This window comes from Falco punctatus (assembly GCF_963210335.1).
Source record: "Falco punctatus genome assembly, chromosome: 6".
NCBI lineage: Eukaryota > Metazoa > Chordata > Aves > Falconiformes > Falconidae > Falco > Falco punctatus.
Window position 1 is genome coordinate 2,679,345 of NC_137585.1, and position 26,346 is coordinate 2,705,690.

Here is a 26,346-nt window from a genome sequence, read left to right on the forward strand (position 1 = left end):
CCCTGTTCAGTTTTTAATCTCTGATAACCCCATTTTCTTCCTGACCAGGCAGTTATTTTTCATCCTATTTTTGAACAGTAGATTATTTCTGTCCTAGTTTTCTACCCTGCTTTTTTCTACTCTTTACTTGTCTGTGCTGAATTACATCCTATTTCAAAGCATTTTTCTAGGTTATCGAACATCGTTTTGATATGTGGTGTGTAAGGGTGTGTAGTTTTTGGAAGACAAATCTCCCCCTAGTTCTTAATGCTGTTGTAAACTCTTGTGCTCTGATCTCCTGAAATCCCCTCCTCCGTTCCCCAGTAAAAACTGTGGAGGGACTTCTCCTGTGGGTACCTGTGAATTATGGAACTGCATGGAAAGGTCAGAGAGCTTGGGTAGTTCCTGTGCTGACAGTGGCCTCTAGCTGAGGTGAAGAATCACGATAATTTCAAAGCCTCTTTTCACTCTGCTGTGGGAAGGTTCATGGGATGGCTATGGACTGAAAGATTCATTCAAGTAAGCAATTCAGGACAGGCTGGGTTCCGTGTGGGCCTTGGGGTAGGAAAGATAGTCCCTTTATTCAGGGCAGGTATTTACAGTCAGGAAAAAGAATAAATCCAGGCTCTTACTAGCCAAAAAGTCACAGGCGGAAATATCTGCCGGTCAGTCCCCTAACTGCATCCTGAAATGAGCGTTTTGTTAGGAATGCTTTTGGAGGGCAGCCAGCGTTGGAGTTGCCTCAACAAAACAGTGAGGGGGAACCTGGGTGGTATTTCTAGCACCTGCTTTGAATGTGAACTGCTACCCCAGAGGTTTGTGGTTTGTGTTTTGCAGAGCGCCTCTCGTGCCAACACAACGAGGAGAACACCGTTCCTTGTCTCTGGTGTATTTGTTTTGTGTCTTGCTTTCAGTACGTTGAAGTTTTCAGAACAGACTCCACAAAACACTTAGAATTATGCAGCTGGTGAAGGAGGAGGCTCTGCAGGACACTCAAGTCTCAAGTGTTTAATGGAAACTTAATCTTGCCTCTTTTTTAAGTAGTCTTAAACAGCACGGAACCAGTCACAACTCCGCGCCACATGAAATATTGCTGGCTTTTTACCGTTTCTCCATTCATAATCCCTAATCAGGATGAGAATGTTTGGTTGCATTCCCATTGGTGGTAAGTCAGTGCAAATGAACACAGGAGAGGGTTCCAGTGTCTGGCCACCCCAGCTACTGACAGGATAACAGAGCATTGCAGTTCGTGTACATCTGATGTTGAGCGTTTCCTTGCAGGTTGCTCAGATTGTCAAGCACGAGATGGAGAATGCCATCAAACTCTCGGTAAAACTGAATGTTAAAGTGAAAATCGGACCTAGCTGGGGAGACCTGCAGGAGCTGGAGCTCTGACCTGAAACGCGGCTTTCTTGCCTGTGGTGAGCGGAAGGCACCGTGGGCCGGGCAGGGCAAGGGCCTGCGGTGACCTGCGTGTGGTGTCATCCTGCTCTGAACAGGTTTCTACAGGCGCCGTCGCAAGCTGCCTTCTGAAACGTGTGGTGGAAGCTGGTATGAATTCAACCAAGCCAAACCGTTCCAGGGTCAGACAACGCACTGAAACATGCTTATAGAACTTTGAAGTTATTAATTGCTAAAAGCACAGTATTTAAATGAATTCTGTTAAAATATGCTTGATCTTGTAACTTAAAAAACCCCCAAAGCCTAATGAATTTATTACATATGAAATGAGCTGGAATATTATATTAAAACAGGGCACTGAGATAATTTGGCAGATCTTGTGTGTAATTGTGTCTAAGACAAAAAAAAGTCATTGTGTTTGCACTTAATGCTGAATTTTACAGGCCTCTGCTAGGATAATTTTGTGCTGAGTTGTGCTGATGACACTCGGGTGCCAAATGGCTTACAGCTGGCTGGATTTCTCACTGAGCAGCTGTGCAGTGTTCACAGCGAGTGGAACCGCTGCTTGGTCGGCCTCTTGACTTTTAGGAGAGCGTTTTGGTGACTGACTGCCATAATTTCATTCTACTGCCGCCTTGCAGACTGGCCTTGAGAGAGATATGGTTGACTCTCTTAGACTTAACCCAAAATCACCAGCAAACCCATTCCATTTTAAAGAATGAAACTGAATTGATGGGTTAAAAACTTAATGGTAATTTGTATTTCTGTGAAGAAAAATAATAATCTCGGTCTGGCCAGCTGAAGCGGGAGCCTTGCTGGTGGCTGAGGCCTGGTGCCTTGGAGAGGTGTCGCTGAACGGTGGTGGGTGACCTGTGGCCCTTCATTGGGAGACCCAGCTCCTAGGGAAGCCCTGTACCCTCCTGTTGGTGGCCTTGCTAACATCTGCTCAGATTTCCCCTGCACTTTGCCTTAGCGCCTTTGCCTCCATCCCTGTGATCAGGCAGAAAGTTCTAGGAGTTTGAGCTCATCAAGCCAAGCTGGTCCCGAGATGGACTCAGGTCAGCTGCTGGGATCGGGTGCCTCGAAAGAGGGGGCAAGGAAGGAGCTCGTAGGGGATTAATGTGCCACTAGTTGGCATTACTCTCCTCACCAATCCCTTCTGGCCTGGCTAAACCTCACATCACGGCATTTTGTTTCCCTTCCAGATGGTTGTGATAGTTATACAGGTGCAGCTGGTTTTGTTAACTTCATACAATGCCTGACCTTGAATTTTGTTATTTTCATCCTGTAGCCCTTGTGTATTACAAAAGAGAGAGGACAGGTGCCTCCCATCACTTTCTTTATGCCTCTAATTATTTTACCACCTCTTTCTTCTGCAGTTCCCTCCTAATGTAAGCAGTCTCCATCTTTCTATTCTTGCCTCCTGTGAGAAATTTTCAAGCCCCTAATTATTCTTTCATTTCTGAACCTCTGCTGGCTCCTTTTTAGGACGCGTGCTTTTGAAGTTGCCTTTGTAGCCTGAGCTGAGAGGATGCGTACTTGGCTTTCAGCAGCTTGATAGCGTGCGAGCTTGTTAACTTCAGATGCGGCTCTTTTGGCGTGGCCATTATCCTGACATCAGAAGTACCTGGCACCGAGGTTTCAAGAACATGGTGAGTTTTAAAAGATGTTAACGGGGCCTGTGTACAAAAGGCTGCTTCCCGGACTCTGATCCACCACCTGCCTCTTGTGCAGCACAATGGACACATGGTATCGAGTCAAAGCCCCAGGCGGGGGCGGCTCGACTGCCCTTCTCGGCACCTGCTTGGCCTTCTTTCCTGTTTTGTATTTCACTTTATGTTGAGATTTTTTTGTTTCCTTCCCGCCTGCTCTATGCCACGGTTTTCTGCCACATCTGTCACCTGGTGGCTGAGCTCTTTACCCACAGCCTTCACTTGACAGACAGTTGTTTCTTTTCTTAGCTTATTAAAGGTTTTGGTTGTTAACAGATCTGAGCCTGGGCACCCTGGTGTCTGACCATTTGTGTGCTCTGCCTGCGAGGACGCCGGGTTGGACTCGTTATCAGTTCACGTGGCCCTAATGATTGCCTGTCCCTGGGTGCCGTGCGGTGACACACCTGCGCTGTATTTCAGGCCTCACCGGAGCTGCTGTAGTGGGAGCTGCTTGTCCTTTGGTGCGTTGCCATATTCCCTCCTGCGCCCTGACTTCAGAATTTCGGGAGGAAGGATCTCATGCCTGTTTCCCAACGAGCTGTCTAGACGGGAGTGATGCTAATCAGTAAGAGGACTGAAACAGAACTAAACTTATTGTGCTAAACAAACTTGATGAGTTAATTTTAATTAAGCAGTAATTTAGAGCAAATGAGAAGGTAAAAGGTAGCCACTGCTCTTCGAGTGAGGCGGCTGCAGTGTTTGAGTCATGGTATTAGAACTGGCTCTGAGCCAGGATGATTGCTGCTACTTGCATTCCTTAATTCTGATTAGATTTTAACTGTTAGCGAGACTAAGCAGGGGAAGCAGAAGAGGGCTTAGGTGAGGGAAGCAGAGGCACTGTCAGACCATGCAGAGGAGGATACCTGTTACTTTCTGAAGGTGGTAGGAGGCTGGCTGCTCACGTTACTTGTTTTTGCCTGTGGGCCCCTCTGCCCCACCTCTGATGGGCTGAGGCCAGTGTTAGGCTGGGAGCTGGGCTTTTTGTCCAGTTCAGGACCCAATAACCAGAGTGCAGGTTGCTCTGTCATCTTGTAGACGTGATGGGACGCAACCGATTGTGTTTGCTCTCTGTTCCTCAGCTGGCTCGTGTCCCTCTCTCTTTGCAGCCCACCCCTGCCTCCTGTTAGCTGGCATGGTGCAGCGCGTGTGGGAACACGCACCGTCCGGCAGCGTGAGGTGACGATGGATGAACGCTGCGGAAGGGGTAGGAGTTCTGTTAGTTACAGCAGCCTTATTGCTCGATGCACACGGAATTGCTACTGCTGCCTTGTGCCCTGCGCTGCCTTGCCTGGCTGCTGCACCAGCAGGTGGGTGTCTGTCTCCCAGAGGAGACTGGGTTGGGATCCAGTCCTGACGGACAGCTGCGGCCACCAGGAATGCCTCGTCTTCGCATCATGTGAACCTGTGTGACCCAGCTCCTCGCAAGGAGAACTGTCCCCTCGGGCTGCTGAGCAGCCTTGTTCCGTTCGGGTCATACCTGCTTGCTTGTCAAAGTGACTCAGATCTCAATTCAGCCTGGTGCTGGGACGGGGCAGAACTTCCCTGACGCAGGAGCTCCTGCCATTGATGTCTGATACAGCTACTCAGTCCTTTTTCTGGCACGTGGACCACAAGCTTGTTTTGGTCTTTCTGCTGCAGGTTTCCTTCTGTCCCTGCCTGCTGGGAGTGCGCTGTGCTTTGTAGCGGGGCAGTGGTGGGAGAGAGGCAGGTGACAAATAATGACACTCATCATCTGATCTCGTTTGGCCCTTTTTTGCCTTTCTCCCATGCTATTTGCATGTCATCAGGAAGAGAGCTGTAGAGTTTCTCCTGCAAATACATAGCAGAAAAGAGGCAGCTGGAAGCTCGGGAGCCTTGGCTGACATTTCTGAGCCTCTTGTGGCAGCACAACACAACCATGTTGTTGGTAAGTGCCCCTAAACGCGCTCGCTTCTCAGCTTGCAGGGGACCGCTTTTAAACTGCAGTGGAAGTGAGGTGGAGGGTGCTCAGGCTGCAGGGAGCCCGGGCACAAGGCTAATAGCCTGGGGGCTGGTGATGAGCTCCCTGTGGTAACTAACGCGCAAGAACGCCAGCTGGGACCTGGTTTTGTCCCCGCCTGAGCTGCTGGAGGGAGGGAGGTGGCCACCCCCACCCCAGCAACAGCCATGGCTGTGTTCTCTGTGTCAGCAAACTCCATCCAAGGGCCTTACATAAACCACGTGCCTCTGCAACACCACAAGGAGCCCAGGAGTAGAGGTTGGGGGGGGAAAAAAGAGAGATCTACACCAACTAATACCAATTCTTTATTTTCTTCCCTTTTTTTTTTTTTTTTTTTTTTTTTGGTTGGTACTGGGGACTCGAAACAGCCGCAGTTAAAGATGCCTTAGTTTTCCTGTTGTGACGCTGATTTAGGATCCCTGTGGAACAGGAGGTGGTTAGCGCAGGGCTGTGTGGTTCACCCCAGGTTAGCCTTCCTTCTGAGACAGGTAATGGCCCGGTAACGAGCCCCACGCATATTCCGTCCCCATTTCCTTGACACTGAATCTGCATATTGGTCGCTATTTAAAAAAGTACAATGTTTGATTTGTTGATTTAATCACAAAACAAAACACGTGAATGGAAACACTCATTTACGTGACTATTGCTTATACACCTAAGATGAAGCGTTGACTACAAATGGCCACACATAGTTCCTCAATGGGAGAGAGTGTGTTCTTACTGAGACCGCACCCAGGCAAAAAACCATCCAAGGCTGAAATATGCTGTGCTTGCCTCCACCTTTAGGCTATAGAAAAGGATTGGGGGTGGGGTGGGGGGTGGGGGTATTTAAGGGGTGTAATTAACTGGAATCGGGCTTTTTGCCTGTGCTACAAGACACACGGTTTATAAATGGAGGGGACCTGAGGCTGAACACAGCTCTTGTTTACGCTGTGGTGGTTTCTTCACTTATATACTGAAAAAATGTTTTTATATGCCCATCTTCATTACAGTGCGCATGCTGTGCTGTGAAAGGGCTTCTGTAAAAGGAATAGCTAAACTGTTTTAGAGAATTTCTTTATGTGATACATTTATACAGTATGTGCAGTAGAGTATTTCTGTTAAATATTTGTGTAACAAGCTCTATTCTGGTAATTCAGGGAGCGTCTAATTGACGTAAACAGTTGAACTGTAAAAAAAATTTAGAAAATAGGTAATTATACAAAACAAAACCTGATTCTCAAATTTTCCTTTATCATGTCTTTTAAGTCAAGGTCTGAAACTTAAAAACTCTGGGAATGGATTTTGTTTTATTCATCTTTAAATAGCTTGTACGTCATTGAAGACTTGCCAACTCTGAAAACATATAAATAGCCTACTTCCATGTGTCTTCTGTGCATGCTCTGCCTCTCTACAGCTCTAGGTGTAAGATTAAAAACATCTGGTCAAACCCAGAGGTGTGCGTGTGCGCTTGGCCGTCCCGTGTGTTGGGTTTGGGATGTGGTTGTGAGCGAGAGTTCTCTAAGGGAGGACGTGAGGGAACAGGGTATCCCAGGGAACAAACAGCGTTCTCAGTAATTCCAGCCAGTCTGGGCTGCTGTAACTGAGGACTGCGACGTTGGAGCTACAGCAAAGTTTGGGATTTTGCTTGAGGCGGTGCTGTCTGAGTGGGAAAGGTGAAAGCACGTCATTTCAGTCCGGCGCCAGCTCCTGTCCTCAGTTTTCTTACAGCAAGCGAGGTCAGGTGCTGTGCTCGTTGCTTGGCGCGCTGCAGCGTTACGCCTTTAACAGCCTTGAGGAGCGTTCAGGTCCGGCCTTTCAAAAATCCCACACTCCCCCTCATTTCACAATAACCAACCTGGCAGGAGTTGTTCCTCCCTCACTGAAGTTTTTAAGTGATTTTTTTTTTTTCTCAACATACATGGTAAATCTTGATAGAAAGCATTTAACAGTGTGCACTAACAAACTTATACAACATATACATTACATATATATATTTATATATATAGAATGTTCTATATACAAACATATACAACTTTTTAGATCTCTACAGACTACAAGAAAATTGGTAATTATAGTCACAAGTGGTGAACTTAACAGAAATAGTAACTTGTAACTGTCTGGAAATATGTAAAATGTGTAAGAGTGGAAAGCAAGATACAGCTGTGACCTGATGGGGAGTACTAGAGAAAAGTTGCTTAAAAGTTTAGTATTAAAAATGGTAAGTTGTAAGTTTGAGGGATGCTGAATTCTCCTTTCTCTGCTGCATAAAAATGCAAATGGAAATCTACTGGCAGGTGTTTTTTTCCCCTGGTGTTAAGCTAGAGACTGTTGGCAGCCGAGGTCAGTCAGGCATTGTGTGAAAGACTTGCTGAAGACACCTTTCTCTCTGGGCGTGCTGTAGTGATTAGCAATTAAAAGTTGCTCTTAAATTTTTACATGTGATTCTCAAACAAGTGAGCGAGCTCTAGCTCCAGCCTGAAGACATCGCCACCGAAATCAAGGCGAGGGGGATCCTTCGCAGGATCAGCCACTCACCCAAGGTGCAGCTGAAAACTTAGGCAGAACCGGGAGCTTCCTTGTCACTGACTTGAAGCGGCCGCTGCCCGAGCACCACACGCTCCTGCTCCGCCGGCTGCTTCCTTACACCAGTTCACAGTGGGAACTGGCCCTGGAGCCCTCGGGTGCACCAGTGCCACACTGGAACCGATACCGGCCTTGCCACCTGCACCGGCTCCGCAGAAGCAAACGCAGAGCCGGGTGTGGAGCGGCCCTGGCCTGGCAGGAACGAGGGCTGCTGAGCTCCTCTGTGCCGGCAGAGAAGGCAGGAGGAGGGCGGGCTGGAAAGCGGGGGGGAGGGTTTGAGTGCTGCCTTGATTGATTTTGTTGCCCAGAGACTAGTGGAGTGGGTCTGGAGTCCAGGCCGGAGCGAATATCCACTTAAAGAGAAGACAGAATTGCTGTAACGTTGGTCTCGTTTCTCACTCCAGATGCCTGGTTACAGCAGCGCTTTGGGGGCCTGGTGCCGGCCGACCCCCAGCCCGGCTCCTCGCGGCCGAGGGGTGAGCCTGCCGTCTGCACAGCCAGCCCCTGGGCTCATGGGCACGCCAGTTCCTTAACTCTCAGCAGAAACCAAGGCGTTGCTTGGGCTTTGACCTTTTTCCCAACAAGTTTTTACAGCTCTCGCAACTACAGAGCGGTTTCTGCTGTCACAGAGGAGAACTTGTGGAGTCTCATTCTCGGCAGACCTGTCACAGCCATCATTTTGATTTTGCCTATAGAGAAACTTAAAAATCCTGTAAAGCATGAAATTCCTGCTGTGCTACAACGTGAATTTAAAACTTAACATCTCCAGTCTGTTCCAACCCTTTAACTTGTGCAGCTGGGCTGAGTGAAGCCAGACTTGTGGACTGTACAATTTTCTGGGCTCCATTTTACGGTAAGAAAAGGACGGACACGGGAAAGGCATCTTTGAGAGAGAGCATCGGGGCGGGGGGTGAGACCCGGGCGAGGAGGGGGATCCCGCACGAGCGTCCGTCAGGGCTCCTTGAAGGAACAGAGGCTGTCACTCTTCTCGTACAGAAAATTTTTAAATGCTGCTTTTCCACCTTTTCCTCACTTTTCTAATTTGAAACCATGTCCAGGCACATGAGGACAAGCCCTCGGTGCCTTGTCTCCAAGCCAGTCTTGGGAAAATCTCTCACTACCGGCTGTCCCGTGCGGCAGTGAGGCTCCTGAGGGCGGCCGTGGCTGCAGCGTGCGCACGGACACGGGGTCTGTTTGCGCAGACAGGTAGTTGGTTCTACTTACTGTTCTCTCCTGTAGCTGCAGGTTGGATGGTTTTCTGCAGAGTTCGCTGTTGAAAACAAACAAGCTACTTGGAAGCAAAAGAAAATTACTTTGAGCAGCGTGAGCAGAAAATCAATTGTCACTCACCCATGGTGTCATTTTACGTCTGTGCCAATTCAGCACCCTGTGTTGACAACTGGTTTTCGTGCTCCTTCCCTGGGCCCGTTGCTTATCTCGCTGCTGTGACCTGTCCCCCCCAGCTTTAGGGGGTCACTGGGCGGTTTCCTTCACATAATTTCAACCCCGCGCTTCAGAAAAATTGCTGCTCTGCGAGGTGCTGAGCAGCGTCTGCAGACAGAACGTGACAGGACGGTGGTTTCCCTTCTTGCCTTTCCCCACTTGACGAAGCGGTTTCCTAAGCTGGTTTTCTACTCCTGCTACTGAGAAATAAGGCAACCGAGTGGTACAGACACCACGGGGATGGAAAAGGCCATTGCCCCCCTCAAGGACAACGGTGATGAATCTAGAGCACATTTTAAACAGTATAGATACAGGTGATGTGTCATGTGCTCTGAATTGCAAATAAACCCTCTACACTCACGTTTTAATGACAATTCAGATAGTGCCTGTCTAGCTACTTGGATAGATCTGTAAATTTTGGGCATAGGATTTTGTATTTATTTATTCTTCTGGTAGGCGTTAAGAGCACTGATTTCAAGCAAAGGTTTTCAAGGGAAATAAGTAAGAGTTATGAAAATGCAGCTCAACACATTTTTTGTTGAGAATGGTAGCAAACATGCCTGAAAGGTACTGGCTTTTTGTAATGTCACTTTTAAAAAATAAAGATTTTTGCCATTTAAGTATTTTTTGGGTATTCTTTTCCTCAGAATAGAAATAAATCCCATTTTTCTTCAGTCACAACATGCTTTCTTTTTCTCTTTTTTTTTTTTAAAGGTCAATTAGTCATGCAAAGTTTTATAAGTGCATTAACATTCGAGTTTGTACAGAATATTTTTAACCAGATGCACTCCCCACAGTTCATACCTACAGCTTCTGAAAAAACTACATGCCACAGTGATGGTTGAGTTCCTTTCGGAAAAAAATTGGCTACCGCGTGAGCCCGTTGTTGGAGTAAGACCCACACGGTTCCAGCTTCTGTCTCGCGGTCTGTAAAATTTCTCCTTGACTCCCACTGTGATGAATCCAATAACAGTAACAGGAAAACGTCTTCTAGGAGAAAAAAAACTGTCTCTGGCCAGTGACGGGTACGTTTGGGAATGAGTGTTGCTTCCCTGAACAGAGTTCTTAATAAAGCCACGAGCAGCTGCTTTGAAAGTCTAAAACTGGTACCACTTTTTGTCCTTGTATTTCAGCATCACCTACAGAAATGGGAAACAAACAGATGGATACATGGTATCACATAGATATCACATACAGATAGGAGGTATCGCCTCTGATACAGCCCCATTAACTGTTGCAAACTTCCCAAGTAAAAAAGGAAGAGCAATGCAGTACCTCCCTAACGCTGTCATCAGGTCTTGAGTCCACTGAGACCTTCTATTTGATTTCATAATTGTTACATAAAAAAAATTAATAAATAAAGGAAATAGTGCTATTGCTGTTCATTAGAGGTTTTTCCTGAGGAGCTTTAACTACTTTTCTTCTGCAAAAAGTACAGAGGGACGGGAATAACCAGGAACTTGCTTTTTCCGCCTATGGAAAGGAGCTTATCGGTGGAGCACAGTAGATGTGCCCTGAATATATAAACTTTTTGCACATTTCAGGGCACATTCTTCCTGCATATTTTTGCCTCACACTTACAAAAGCCAATAAAAATGTCAAGGTCTTGTCCAGAGATGTGATGCACCTTAAATGAAAAATGTGCATTTTGGGAAGTGTTCTTTATGTTGTTTCATAAACATAAAATCAAAGAAATTCGCTGTAGCCAATTCCCAGCCTTAACAGCGTGGGGTGGAAGAGCTTTCCCTTTCCAGCTCTCAGCACAGAAGCTCTGTATTCCCGGCCAGCCCTGTGCAGTGTAACTACCGCGGTGTTGTGCTAAAATGTTCTCCTCCTCCTCGCGGGGAGATCTGTAAGGCTCCTGCACACACACCCACCTACCTGTTTTCTGCCCTACTGCACAGAAGTGGCTTAAAAAAAAAGAAACTGTAATGAATTAGCGAGAAAGGCAGGAGATGGGAAGCTCGAAGTCGAGAAGCTAACAATGGATGCTCATTTCTGAAAACACCAAAGGAAGGGGTGTGCAGTGAAGGTTATTTTCAGCATCCTTATTGTTTGGGAGCAGGAAAATGGCATGTGGGTTAATGTGAGTGCACCTGAACCAGCGTGACTGGGAGAACCATACGTGATTTCCCAAAGGGAAGCAAAGGCTCGGTGGCAGGGTTGGCGGTTCCTAGTGCTGGGGTGTGCTGCCGGCGCCCCTACCTCGTGTGCATGTTTGGAAAACGCCTCAGCGCTGGCCATCATGCTGGCAGTCCTTTCATCCAGCTCCCCCAGCTTCTGTCCTCTCTCATCAAGGGCAATGCGCGCACGAGTCAGGTCCCCAATGACGCCTCCTGCGGCTCCTCGCACGCCTTCAATTCCGCCTGATCCAGGGATGTGCTGGGCAAGACTGCGAGAGGCTTTTCCTGCCGTGGCCTCGCCAACTGCAAAGGAGAAACGGACAGAGACAGGAGTGAGGTCCTGCCCGTGGCTTTCTCAGTGCTTCTTGCCCTCAAGCTGCAGCCTCGCAGCACTGACGCCGTTCGACATGCAGATGGCATGCGTAGATTTTGCTTTGTGCAGTCGTGGGCTCCTGCCCTCAACTGCTCAAAAGAAGCTGCCAAGGTGAAGGAATCACGGCAAAGCACGATTCCCGTTCTTCACAATGCCATCTCTATTTTTTCATCAGTGATCTAAATCTTGCAGACCACTCCATCCCTAGATGACAGGTGCAGGGAATCCCCAAATTATTTTCTGCGTGTGCACACACATACACACCCATCCCACCACTGCAAATTACTTACAAAGCTCCTCTCTGTCAAAAGCTTGTCCACTTCCTCCAAAAAGTCCTTTGAGAAAGCCTCTGTTCTGGGCTTCTGGTGTTTCCACAGGAGTAAACAAATCCCCAAGCATGTCCTAGCAAAGTCAGACAAAAGTCCACATGAAAAATTAGTGAGGTGAAGGCAGCTCTAGGTGTTTGCTTTATTTGCATTAATGAGCGACACACATAAAATCGAATCAACTAATGTTAAAAGAGTCCGTTGCGTGAACAGTATTGAGCATTTAACATTTGCGTTTCGTGACAGGCAAATACTTGGGCTAACGAGATCCACTCATGCTCTCCAAGGGGCTTGGTTTGTCACTGCTCGGTCTTACGTTCAGGACTACAGAGAAAAAAAATTTTAAGCAGTACAGAGTGAAAATAGCAGTGATAAGATCACCTTTCGCTTACAGAAAGAGCAGAGGCAACACTGTAATTGAATAATCAATTTGTTGTGAATTATGTGTTTTGCTTTAGTGATTATCCAGGCAGCAGGGCAGTCGCTCTCTGTTTGCCCTGTGTCATGTCCCCGAGTTCAGCGCCCGCTAGCAGAGTTCAGAGAGTTTTGTTGTTTGTTGTTTGGTTGGGTTTTGTGGGTTTTGTTTGGGTGGTTTTTTAAACAAAATCCCATCATCTTGCACACACCCGCCGTTACTGCGCACGCTGGCAGCGCCATCAGTACCGCTATGCACGTCTGCTGAAGGTGCTGGCACGGTGCCGGGTCTCGGAGCAGCCAAGCCACCGAACGCCCGGCTCCGATGGATTTGCAGTAGGACAAGCGGGCTCTCCAGACCGGAGCTGCTACAGCAGGCGCGCAGCCCAGCGGCGCTGGAAGCGGCTGAGGTGTGTGCACGGGGCACGGCGGCTGCCCTGTGGCTCAGCTCCATGTTTGCTCGCCCAGGCCTCGACGGGCAGCTGGAGCAGCCGCGCACGGCGCTGGCTCCTGGGGGTGACTCACCCCTCCCGCTCCTCTGCACAGTCGCCTGCTCGGGGGAGAAAAATGACCGCAGCCCTTCGCGCCCCAGCGGAGGCTCTCGCGCAGCCTGGATTTGTTATCCTCGGTAGCAGGCGACACTGGGGCGTCTGCTTTTTGTACACGTCTGATGACTCTGCCAGCCTTTCGCCGTCCTCTCTGCATAAAAGCCAAGGTCTAAGCAGCCACAGTCCAGCAGCACGGAGAAGCAAGGGCTGTGTTTCCCTTTGGTTGGTTGTCATATGAGGCTATTAAGGTTAATTAAAAATAAATATATATATAAAAACACTCTGGCTTGTAACAGCCTTTCACTGCAGGGCCAAGTTCTAAGATCCACTGGCAAACGTTTTGATAATTTTAAAATCAGTTCCCTGCAAAATAACCTCTCCTGCGATGCAGCCAGGCTGGTGCGCGGTGCTCCCGCACCCAGGGCTGCTCCAGGCCCGGGACAAACAGTGCTGCGGCGCCAGTGGAGCGGCTCAGTGCTGCCATTCCCTAAGGCACAGCGAGGGCTGGCAGGACCGTTTATTCTACATTTCTATCCTAGTTCATTACTAATTATATAACCTAGCACTTATTCCCCCTGCTTTTTTCTCTTTCATTACTCCTGTTTCTCCCTGTAACCTCTCACAATTCCTCCTCTTCAGTAAATGAAGTTTTAATTTGCATTTTCACTGTAAAATATAACCAGCCCAGACCTAACATTGTAAAGATCTTTTCCTCAAAATAAGTTATTTTAATTAGACCATTTCTACAGCTACGGTATTTTAACATACAGTGGGAGATGCTTTCCTTGTGGAAGAAGGGGAGTACCAATTATCAGAGTAAAAACAATGGCAAATAATTTAAAAATATGTTAAAACAGAGCCTATTTTTTGTCCTAACCACACTGGCTTGTCTCATGCTCCCACCCATCTACTGAAAGCTGCAGGTATTAAGACACTTCTAGAGTTAAAATAAAAAATGATAAAAATACGGGAAGGAATTCATACTTTTGCCGAGGCAGTTGCTGTGTGGTTGGACACACGCGGGTACCAGCTGCTGTAGCTGCTCTCCATTTGCAGCTTCCCCTTCTTCCCCTTCAGTCATTTTTAATGAAATCTTTTGTGCAGTAGGACCGTGAGAGGGGCCGAGAGAGGTGGGCTGCGAAGGGTCGCACTGGGGCAACCAGCTGCAGAGGCTGCGGTGCCTGTGGGCAGGCCACAGGCTCGGGCCAGCCGTCAGGGCACAGGACCGAGGGGACAATGACAACAAAAAGCCCAAACAGCGACAGAGCTCCTGCCCTCCCTCTGCTGCTTCGGCATCACTCAGCCAGGGCAAGTGGCGAGGAAGGCGCCTGCCCGGCTCCCGCAGGGCCGCCTTTGCTTCCCATACTAAACTAGCAGCAAACACGTGGCAACTTAGACCCGAGTCGGACCACGGGCCGCCCCGCAGCAGCAGGCGGGCAGCGCTGGCAGGGTTTGAGCCCTACCTGCAGGTTGTCACACATCTCCTGGCTGTACGTCAGGCGCTGGATCTCTGTGGGGGAGCTGAGGTACAGAGCTTGCCCCTCGTTGGTGAAGCAGAAGGTCCGTGCTATCCTCATGTCTGTTACAGGCAAGTAGTTGATGTCCAGCAGCGGGCGAAGGCTGGGCAGGCTGCAGGGAAGCAGACACCCGCGTTAGTCACCATCCGCCACGCACCGTACGCCCGCTCCACGGCTGCATTTTAAACCAACGTTTAAATTTATGCTTTTCGTAACTGGAATAGTTAAACTGCAGCTCTAAGCTGAAAAAATTCTGCCGTCAGCACGCAGCCTGCCCGCCACACTTCGCTTCCTTGCGTGGAGACGCCCCAGCCGCCTTGCTGCAATGACCCTTAGGGTCCTGCTACTGCCGGGATTTGGGATGCGCGGCACGGCGTGCTTGTGCCGCGTGGCTGGGCCGTTTGCAGGGCAAGGCCTGTCCCCCGTTACCGCAGGGGCGCCTGCAGACAGTGGGGTGGCAGGGCCCTGCTTCCACCCTGGGGACAAAGGCTCCTCCGTCACCTTTGCTGCCCTCCAGCTTCTCCCAGTTTGTGGTTTTGGACAGCAGTTTCCAAAAGGGAACAGGGGTGAGGGCACGACTGGGGGGCTACTGCTCAGCCAGCAAACTGGCGGGGACGGCAAGGCAGGGAACCCAGGCGCTCCCAGCAGAGAATCGTCCGAAACAGCAGGAGTGGGACTTGCTGCTTCACACCGGCTCAGCAGGACCCTTTAGCGGCCAAGTGTCTCTGCACTCCTCTGTACCCGACCTCCTGTAACTCAGCAAAACTGTAAGGGTTTGCTTTTATGACAGTTAAAAGTCACCAGCCGTGAATTGCCCCGGGTGGGGGACTGCTATGAAGAAAAGCAGTTTGCTCTGCCGTGCGGCTGCCTTAGCTCCCTGCGTGGAGACAGGCTGAGGAAGGGTCTGGCCGTGGGCAAGGCAGCGCGTGCAGTGTGCCCACCAGGCGGTTAAAGCAGCACGTCAGGCACCCTGGGGCAAACACAAGCGGGATGTGATGGCACCGCACCACCTCTTTGCTTAGTTTTTCCACAGGATGAGTTAGAAAAGTACCTCAGTGTCATGATGTGCCCATTGGCACAAAAGCACGCCAGGCAGACGCTGTTACAGAGGGTGACCACATCTGCTTGCAATAAAAAGGACGTTTCGGTGATGTTGTGGACATAAAGACATGTTTGGGAAGGCAATGAGAAGACTTTGGCTTGTTTTTCTGAACAAATGACTGCAAATTGATGGTCACTCATATCCTGCGAGGAGGAAGGGGAATGCATGACAAGTTTCCTTTTCCTTGCTTTTTCACCATCGTCGGCGCTGTGCGGGTCCCTCCAGACCTCATACGGTGGATGTGTTAACGTCCCCATGCAGTCCAGGCAGGCGAAGGTCAGCACAGCTCCTTTCAGTGTCAGAACTGTGCCTGCAAAACACAAATTCCTCTCACCGGCGCTGGCACCACAATTAAACCGGTTGTCGGAACCGTGAGCGCGTGGCACGGCTGCCATGCAGCTTTTGTAAACAGAGCAAAGACATTAACCCAGGTAAGGTGACACGTCCTGCTTGCTCAGCTCCTCCCGACCACGCAAGAGGTGAACAGGCTGCCAGCACTGAAGGAGTCTCAGGCAGCCGATATCAAACAGCGCATATAATAGTGTACTGAGTACCATAAAGACAGGCTGTTGTTTATCTCTGCATTATACTAGCAGGGTATTTATTCCCCAGCAGTAAAATCGCTCCTTTTAGCCTGGTGACCTTCCAGCATTGTTTTTCTAAACAAACCGGCACGGGAAAACCTCTGTTCCTGTGCATTCTCTGATTTTTGTCATTATTTTACTTTAAACATCCAAAGTGCATACCGCCTCTCCTCAGGCCTGACCTCTCACCGCCCTCTGTTCTCTCTGCTGCACCATCTGTCACTCACTCGGCCCAGGAGCTCTCCTGGTACATCAACCTGCCAACATTTTTGTTTCCTTTCCTGAACTCCCTTCTGCTTCCCTGCGGCTTTCTGAGAGCAAGACACCCGAACTGCTCGCAGCATCCCGGGCAGGATTGCAGCAGAGCTGCACGCAGGACTGTAGTTTCACATGGGGAAGGCACTCCGCTGATTTCTCTGTCCTCACGAGAAACATGTCGCATTGCCCACGACACGAGGCAACCTTCAGAGCCAACACAACCGGCGTGTTTCGGTTCACGAAGCTGCGGGTCTCTCACGAGCATCTTTCTTTACCTCTGTGCCCTCTATGTAGGAGCGACCATTCTTACCTCACGTGTTGAGGAATTTCTGCCCCAAAGGCCATCCAAAATCCAGTGGTTATTCCCCCTGTTGTACCAAGAGAGATAACAAACGGGCAAAGAGCTGCGCACTTACCGCTTGGCGACACCATGACTGGCTCCGACTGCCGTGAGTCGTCGCTAGCAGGCAGGTTGAGGGAGAGGATTAAGACCATTCCGAGGCCCGTTCCAACCCAGAGGCAGGGGGACACGGCAGAGTCGTTCTTTCGGGCAAAGGACTCCATGAAGTACAACGCGGTAATTGCCTCCTTCGAGTCCCTGTCGATACTGGACACACTGGAGCTTCGGGAACGGCTGAAGGAGTTTTCCCTATTTTCTGCATAAACAAACAGAAGCAGAGAGGCATAAGGCGGCAATTCTAGAACAGGCACAAGCCTGCAACAAATACAAACTCCCTGTAGAGTACAGAAAATACAGAGTTGTCGTAACCTGAGCAAACATTCTGATAGCAGCACGGTGCCAGCTTGCTGCCAGTGTATAAATAAGTGTGGAAAATGCTGTCAGACTTCATCAGTTAGATCTGCATTAGAAATAGCGGCTTATTATGGAGATTAGCATAGACTAATTAGAATTTACAACAGCCTTAGCTCAAAGGACTTGTTCTAAATAGCACAAAATAATTTTAGACCCATATGTTACCAATGCATTTAAAATTAATCCATGTATCTCACTGCTGCAGGACATGAAGGGAGACCCATCACCAACTTCGGAGCACGTGTCCTTTGCTCTGCTCCTGCCTCCACTGCTGGGGCGGTTCCAGCGCCGCGTTCACAGCCAGTGGTTACTGTCAAGCTATTAATAACAGCTCTTTGGGGAAAAGACACCCATTGCTAAACTGATCCCAGCATCCAAAACGTCTCAGGGTACGTATCCGCGCTGGCTTCCCAGGGGGTGGAGTGAGAAACCTGCTCCGCACCCTTGGCCGACAGCTGCATTGTTCTGCCCAAGCTTTAGCAGGCGACAGCGAGAGCCAGCTGGAGACAGAGCTGCACTGTCCTCACTACAAACACCACGGCACGGAGACCACCTCTGAGCTTTTCAGAGAGCAGGAACAACCAACAGGCTCCGACCGCTGCAGGGCTGAGGGTCCCTGCTGGGCTTTGCTGGGTGCCAGGCAGGAAGCACAGAGCCGTGCAAAGAGCTCCCAGCATCAGCGGGGTGGCCGGTGGCAACGTACTGGAGGCGATAAAGCACACTGAGGCTAGAAAGTTACCGGAGAGTAAAGGAGCCCGAGGGAAGAAGAGTAGGGCTGGCTGCTAGCACAGCAGTTCTTCACAAAGCTGTTTGTGCCAGTGCTGCTGTCTACCAACCTGCAGTCAAAACCAGGGCCGGACTACTGGAACCCTCACATGCTCTTCTGCAACAATGACAACCAGAGGACCAGGAGGTTCTGGAGGTGGGGAAATAGCAGGAGCTTTTGGACCCGAGATAAAAGGCTCGCCTCTGAGCCCACCATTATGAAGTAGATCTGTGTCTGGCACGAAATGATTCCTCTTACAGCTCAGAAGAGAGAGCTCCCTCTTCAGAGCCAGCACACACGTCTGGAAGGAGGAATACCTTCTGCCACGGCTGAAGAATAAAATTAGACAAGGACTTTCTCACGTGCCCCAACTTAAAACTGGGCTGCACCTCATACTGTATCTGTGGTTCCTGCTCTCCATCAGAAGCACCAGCTTTGCTGGGGAATCTCTTCCTCAGACAACGCGCTGCAGCGTTGAATTCCCCCACCCAGCTGACGGCACGGACTGCTGAAATCACCCTCCTCGCAGCAACTACCTGGGTTAGACTGGGGAGCGCCACGGCAAAGCACCGCTGCGACCGCGCCAAGCCTTGCTACATGCGCTGCCTTAAAAGCTGGCACACAGGCACGGGGGCAGATGCGATGCTCCTGCTCCTCTTTCACACTCGGGACAGCTTCTGTTCTTTGAGAGCATCCGTAACTTGCCAAACGGGCGCGCCACAAGGTAACTGTCCTTGGCACTCCAGTCCCACTTCCACGGAAGAGAACCTTACGTCTGCTTGCACTTCCAGGCACTGCCCTCACCCCGTTTCGCCTGCACGTAGGCACCGCTGTACCTCTCTAGTTCTGGCTCAGTACTGCCAAATACATCTTATAAAACTGGGATTGTTCATTCATGTGCAAGCACAGCTTCTAATACCTTGAGAATTAGTGTCTCCCATAACCCCAAGCACTCTGTACTTCTCCTGCAGTGGCCTGGTTGGCCCAGCTCCTTCCTAAGCACAGTGACAGCTGCCAGGTAAAGAAGGGGAAGACAGTAATTTCAAGGCAGAGATCATCAGGGCTCCACAGATATGCAGAGAGATAGATAGATATATATTTTACCCCCCAAAGGGTACCTGATTTTTTAGAAAAATGTCATTATGTAATTAGTTTTCTCTTTAACAGGTGTATTAATATCACAGTCACATAAAATTCAAATATGGTAGCGCTCAAACCGAGGAAGATGTTGAAAGGACAAATGCAGTTAGTGTAGGCGCATACATGGAACTTAAAATATATGATGTGCCATTTGCATGTGTCATCAAGCTTTCTCCCTCCCTAAATTAACAAGAAATGTTCCTCACTCCTGTAGAGTACAGTTAACTAATACATCTTTGCAGAACCGACACTAACAGATATAATCTTTGGGACGCTGCTGGGAACATACTGTGCCATTTTCTATTACATATACTGCTGAAACTGAAATGCTAAAGACCAGCACAACACATGTCAAAATTTGGCGTCATTAAACATATCTGGACAGCACATGAGAACCCGTGACAGGCTGCAATCACCATGTGATTATTGGCTAGCTCTAAAGCAAGGTAGGAATCTCTCCTCTTCCTACATTTCAGGACAAAATTTAGCTTAGGCCTGTTCCTGGGACTCCTCTCTCAGAGGTTACGCCCCAGATTCTCTATCTAGAAACCCCTCCATTGTATCCACTTTGGGAAATTTAAAAAACGTGTCATATCCCTTCCTAGCACGACTGCAATGTTTTTAAATGATGTCTTGCTAAACGAACACCACCAATCTGTAGCAATCCTTAACCCAACCACCATATTCTGGGTTTTCTCTTGTATTTTCCTTTTCCTGTGCTGCGTGATGGGAGCAGCAAGGATGCCAGCGACACCGCCTCTCCGAGGAGGGACCCAGGGCACCCCAGGGCAAACCCAGTTTATCTGGGCTCCCTGCCTCAGGGGGCGGGGGGGCGGGACGCTCGCACCGAGGCAGACACTCTGCTGCTCTGCAGTGCTCCTTCCCCCTTCTCTTCCTCCGCAGAACATCCTGCTACACGGCACTTCCTCATACACGTGCTCCTGCCTCTAAACTGCCTCCTGCTCGGAGGGAGCCCCGTATTCCCTTTTCTCGGAGAGGCAAATATCCAACTCCCAGAACCCTCTGCTCCCACCCAGCCGCCTCTCTGACGACTACATCTTTTTTCCTCCTCTTCCTCCACCACACCTGGATTTCCTGGCTCTTCTCTTTTTCCAGACAGGTCTCCAGGGCGTTCCTGCAGCTAGCAGCAGAGGAGCCGAGAGCACCGTCAGAGGGGTCCAGTGTCCCCCGAGGCTGATGGGCGACTACCATCGGGGAGATGCTGCTATTCAGGCTGCTGGGCTCTGAGCAAAAGCATTATCACCTGCAGCCAGTGCATTTCAAAAAGCTGCGTCCCATGGGTTAAGCCCACACAATGTGAGCACCACTCCTCTCCTAACAGCAGCCCTGCTTTCCTCAAAATGTTTTCATTCCGCCCTGTCCTGTGCATGGACTGGGTTACCGAGATGCTGGTGGAAACTCAGACACCAGCTTCCTTCGTGACACTGGACTGATTGTTACAATTCCAGCTATGAGCAGCAGCGCACAAAGAGCAGGCTTCGGATTTAAAAGCAACTCCAAACCCTCTAAGCTGCTACCCACCTCACGGACAGAAACACACAGGACACTCCAACGCACATGCTAAGATAAAACAAAAGCCGTGGCTCTGAGTCTTACCTTTGTTCATCCGTGTGTGAGCAGTACAGTGACGCTCGTCGTGTGAGAATGAACTGATTCCGTGTAATTGCTGAAGCATTGCCCGTCTGGAAATGTAACCTACTGCCACAAACCGCATGCATTGCAAAAGGACAAGAACAATTGAGCCAACCGTCATCATGACATTTCTGTGAAAGCAGCCCTGAGCAGTTCCTGTCCTAGCTCTTCCCTTGCACGCCAGAGCTGTCCCGCTGCACTGCACCGCTCTCTAGGAGAAGATTTAATTTAGGGATTAGGGGTTTTCTGAGAATTTAGACGATAATTTGAGTAAGCAATTCCATTTGTTTCAACTGTCACCTTTACAGAACAGAGATTGCAGAGATCGGGTTTTTTTTAACTTCCTTTTGCTTTGTGGAAATAAAGCTGGAATTTCCTCACTTTCCCATGGAATTAAAAGAAAAAAGGAGGGAGGATATTAGTAACAATATGTATGTTATCTATAGGGGAAAGTCCTGACTTCTTTATTCTCAGCTGTAGCAAAGGCTTTGTAAGGGGACACACAACCTCACCTACCATCTCTTCCAAGAAATTGTCATTGTGATTATTCTAAAATAGTGGAGTTAGCACTAACACAGAAGCATAAATAAATAAAAAAACCCAAAGTAACTTTCTTCTTGAAGTTAGGAATCATGAAAGTAAAAGTGTCACTTGTTACGAGGCATAAAAAGAACCCTACCAGTGACAAAGATTAACATTTTCACTGCAAATGTTTACATTCATTACTGAAGAGTTTTGCAATTTACTGTCATGGGTCTTGGACGCTATTTCTAGGGCCTCTCCTGGTTTTAACATACCGAGTAAATTGATCTACTTATAAAAAGTACACAGAAATCAACCTTTGTTTTTTGATATGGAAACCAATATATTCTGGAAACAAAGCTAAATGGTTGATATTCTCCTCACTTGGAGATTTCTAAAAGTTTTAACCCCAACTCTCAGACCTAACAGAAGTTAATGTAACTATTAAAACATTTCCCAGTTTAAGGATCATCATACAATTTTAAGAAAACTCTATCACTTTCAAAGTTACATAGTCAGGGAAGCATGCAAAGCTCTGAACGCCAGTGTAAACATACAGTGAAGGAATTATACTTCAAACATGAATTTGCACACAGTAACTCCATAAAGACACGGGGACCAAACGGGACCGCTGACGGCACTGCTTCAGCAGCACACAGGAGCCAGGCGCAGGGAGCAGCGCGGCAAGGGTTCACGCATTTAAGAGCGCTGCACGTTTGCTTGGCTGAAAACACCTTCAAACACATCTTAACCGCACCACTCCAAAGCTGCATTCCACACAAAGCAACTCACTAGAAAGCAGCAGAAGTTGTCTTAAGCACAAACAATGCAATAATAATCTGGAATTTTACTGCAAATGATTCCTACTGGATCAACTTGAACAAGTTTCCCTAAATGTATGTTGAAAAGCCTGTGAACCCACTGCTTGCAGAGCATTCACACCAGGGTGGCTACGTCTGCTTAGACGGCTCTCACAGCTGGGGGATGCCCGACCCTCCCCGGAACATGGCCTGAACCGTGCCGCCCTGAAGCTGCTGCAGTTACAGCAGCGTAACCTGAATGGCTTCATGGAATCGTACAGATACAAGACTGACGTAAACGATGGCAAATAAAGGCCTGAAAGAGAAAATAGATTCAAGTCACCAGACTTGGATCTCCATTTTGATATTTCCAGAATATGGTAAAGTTCAGGCTTGGGTTTTAGTTCATCATGTTTTACAACCAGGAGGGAACTGTTAGGGCAGAACTATTCTTCATATCGAAAATGAAGCAGAAATAAGTTATTTTTATAGAAATATAAAAATGCGAGAGATCTATCTATCTATCAGACTTCCATATTCAATTGTATGAATCACTTCCCTTGACTCATCCGAGCAAACTGTCTTAACATCCAGATCACCAAGAGCTCAATTTGGATATAGGTTATAAGTTCGGACATACATTTTTTAATCAAAGACATTACAATTCTCTAGAACTTAAACCTTAACTGAAAATATCCATTCTGCTGAAGCGTCTGTTGTAACAATGATAGTTTGGGAAAGAACAGTATGCTGTATAACTTTCATATGTGGAAGTACCCAAGAATAAGGTGGAGACAAAAGGTATTATAGAAGAAAAACCTTGGATTCATTCAATAACAAAATCAAAATATTTAATGTTATAATGAAGCAAGTGAAAGCATTTTAACAGACTTTTTCCCTCTCTGATAGATCATCTGCTTGTGTAACTGAAGTGTAGTTAGAAAAGCTCTGCTTTAAAAAACCCCTTTGGAACAGCTACGATACGTGAACCATCTCAGAACAGTCCTATACTCCTCCCTAGTTCTCCGTACATAACAGCCTGTTCCATTCTGCCACAGAAATACCGGAAACCACCACCACTTCCAAAAGGGTTTCCAAAATTATTACAGATGTAGAAAAACAATTTATGTTGATCTGGAGTGATTGCCAGCAAGCAGAAAAACGCTCAAGTTGAGCATGCAGTGCAAAACACACCCTCCAAATTCAACATGCCCGGAGTACAGTGTGGAATTAGCTTAACTTAGAATCAAATCATCATTTTAATTAAAACTGACTGGAAATTCAGTGAATGCAAGAACAACATTTTCACTTAGTTGGTTGTTTGATAAACAAGGAAAATTTGCAGATTCCAGTAAGAAAACAAGTCGATCCTAACATCCTAGTAGAACCTGACAAAAAATGTACTTCAAGTAAAAACCAGGCTTGAACTCCACCTAGCCCAGCAGTTGGAATCCAGGCATCAGCAGCTTGCATGCACCCATGCAAAGCTCTTCTCCACTTCTTCCCAGGCCTTCCCTGCCATTCGACGTGCCCTTTCACAAGGCGCCTCAGTCTTTAGACAGCCGCCCCCCACTGCCTTTTCCAGGGACATGGGGCACTGCAAGCTCTGTTGTGACCAGATTTAGGCAGACGCACAATTAAACTCCACTTAAAGCTCTGAGGGAAACCAGTGGTTAGATCTGATAAAGATTACAATTCAGTCTAAATGACAACAGCTCCACTGGCTTTTTGTAGCCTGGTGACTGTGGCAATAGCACAAAACTGGAGGCCATAAGCTGTAGGCACAAATCAGTAACAGGGCCAACTCCACCCATCCACCCACGGCTTCTGCACCCGTGGCTACAAAACACAGCGTGGGACAGCGTTCCCCGTGTCTCCTCTGGAAAGCTGAGCCTGTCTGGTCCTATTTTTTATTTACTGCGGACCTAATATAAAATACGAATGTATTCTGGGGAACCTGAACACCATTGCTAGGGTCTGGAAACTGGGCTCCACCTTGCCATAACAACCTTCTTTTATGCATGTCCTCTAGCAGACTGGCTGGGCGAGTGGCATGCCCCGCCGGTTTGGGCTCAGAAGCCCTCTCTCTCACACTACACCCTAAGGGGATGGGTCGAAGAAGGTGGGCTGAAATGCCCCCTCGCTCCCAGGACCAGCTACCGTTAGATTTGACGTGTCTGCACCACAGGCAGACTGGGCTTTGCCCCTTGCTCACCTTTAAAACCTCTCTACGTCTCCTTTCTAGGAGGAAGCAGAAAAAGAGAAGGTTTTTATTTTACCTACAGTAGAGAACAAGCACACACACTCCCATCTCCACCACAACCAAAAAAGAACTTAACATCATGGACAAGCCACTTCTGGAAACAATTACATTCCCCTAAGAATAATCTATGGCTCTCATAGTTCAGTGTTCAACCTGAATGCTTTGAAATGGATTTGAAAACCTTACAGAAGATGCTGGAATATCCTTCCCTGGAACACTTGCTTTTTTCGTTGCCAAATGTTTTATTACAACCATGCAGAATTTGCTGTTCAGAAATCTTTGAGTCTGCAGTACCCATTAGACCAGAAGCGCTGTGATTTTGCTAAACACAGGAAAAAATAACGTCAACTTCCCAATAACTTCTTTTTTTATTTGACTAAAGCTTTCTGCAGTACGAAACAGGCTTTCTAGATATAGAACAGGTCCTCTACGCAACATAGTCATCTGCTTCTCTGCTCAGAGAAGAACTGCGGTGATGAACTGGGCAGTTAGTGGAGACTGTGGTTTACCATAGTCTCCAAGTTATTTCCTACTATACTGTTCTTACTGTTACTGGTTACAACGACGTCAAGTAACTTCAAACGCTAACAAAACTGAAATGATTTACAAGCAGAACAAACACCATAATCCCCTCACTGAGAAATAAACAGATTTCAAGCCAAGGGTTTTTCCATCTGCCATGAAAGCCACGGCACTCAGGGGCCTCGTGCAGTGCGGTCCCACGACGGCTGGAACGTGCCCGGCGCACCAGCCAAGTGCCACTTTGGCCGCCTGCTTGGGCAAGGGAGTTTACCAGCAATCACCCCCTCTGCAACAGAGAGGCACAGCAAAGGGAATGCGGTGGAGAACATGAGCTGTTCTGAAAACCTGCCAGAGACGCAATAACCTCCGCAGAGAAGCCACTTTGGTGGTTAACTACCCTTGTGATCAAAACGAATCCCCTACTGTCGCCCTGAAGCCATGCCTCTGCCTCAGTAACTTACGGCCATTACATCCTGTCCTTCTCTCAGCAGACATGGGCAGCAGATGGTTCCCTTCCTCTCTGCAGTACCCTGCCATGCATTTGAATAATTTTGTGCTTTTTCTCCAATATTTTTCCTAGATCAAGCAATTAGGCTTTTTCTCTCTTTCCTCGGAGGCTGGGGAACCACTACCTTTGAAAACCACAGCCATCGCCTTCCAGGCCATCATCATTTAGTTCACATCCACACGTGGGCTTCAGACCCAACAGATGCAAGAAGAAAAGGAGCCAATGATAACCCCCAAACCCTCCCTCTCCTCCCCGCACGGGAGGGAAACCTAACGGTCACGATCACTCACCCAGTCCCAAAGCCCCAGTGTGCTACGCACGCAGGACCGCTGCAGAGGACGTACCAGCACAGCCATCCCTGACCAGAGAAAAATCGGTACGAGTTGTACAGGAGTCACGTAGGAAACACTGCGACACACAGCACAGCGTCGGCTGAGCCTGGTTCCTCGGGCTGCGGACGCTTTGTAAGATAACCACACAGCACCGCGCCTCCAGGACCCTGACCACAACGTACCGGACTTCCGAGAGCAAATGTCAGCCCTTCTCTGGGGCTTCATGCACACGTTTACAGGCTAACACTGATTAAGGTACACATTAAGCCTAAGACTTTGGAAACCTCGTTACAGAAACAACAGACCAAAGTAACAGGCTGACACACATACACAGAAACTGACTGCAAACTTCGCTGAATCTAAAAACCAAACGAAAAGCTTAAGAAAACCTCAGCGCCAAAACCTAAACCAAAATCCATCAGGAAAAAAATCTGGAAGCCCCTGCCAGGCTGTCTACAAGGCTTCTTATGGTGATCCTCACAAATACTTCTGAATGACAAAAGGAATGTAAAGTATATAGCATATACCAAATACTACACTTTTCCAAAAGAAATCGGACAAAATCACATAAGAGACAAAGCAATCTATCCCCCAAATAGTTTTAATCATTCTATATGCAGATGCAAATGAGAAACTTCAAGTCTAAAATATACTGGATCTATTAAAATGGAAATTATATTGTACTTGCCATAGAATTTTTGAT

General features: G+C 48.2%; 2 protein-coding genes across 11 annotated transcripts in view; one reads left to right on the top strand and one right to left on the bottom strand.

Moving 5' to 3' along the window:
* Nucleotides 1-10,466, top strand: part of POLQ (DNA polymerase theta) — a 68,525-nt gene extending 58,059 nt beyond the window's left edge. For 4 of the 7 annotated variants that reach the window (XM_080391187.1, XM_080391188.1, XM_080391190.1 and 1 more), the window contains one exon: nt 1,261-10,466. In XM_080391187.1, coding sequence (XP_080247313.1) covers nt 1,261-1,374 — 114 coding nt within the window. In that variant the 3' untranslated portion in view covers nt 1,375-10,466. The remainder of the gene's footprint in view (nt 1-1,260) is intronic. The other 3 variants (XR_013928742.1, XR_013928743.1, XR_013928744.1) reach the window with 3 other exon arrangements.
* Nucleotides 10,090-26,346, bottom strand: part of STXBP5L (syntaxin binding protein 5L) — a 203,861-nt gene continuing 187,604 nt past the window's right edge. For all 4 annotated transcript variants that reach the window (XM_080391194.1, XM_080391193.1, XM_080391196.1 and 1 more), the window contains 6 exons: nt 16,740-16,979; nt 15,431-15,791; nt 14,326-14,491; nt 11,865-11,976; nt 11,284-11,504; nt 10,090-10,217 (listed from right to left, as the gene is read on the bottom strand). In XM_080391194.1, coding sequence (XP_080247320.1) covers nt 10,176-10,217; nt 11,284-11,504; nt 11,865-11,976; nt 14,326-14,491; nt 15,431-15,791; nt 16,740-16,979 — 1,142 coding nt within the window. In that variant the 3' untranslated portion in view covers nt 10,090-10,175. The remainder of the gene's footprint in view (nt 10,218-11,283; nt 11,505-11,864; nt 11,977-14,325; nt 14,492-15,430; nt 15,792-16,739; nt 16,980-26,346) is intronic.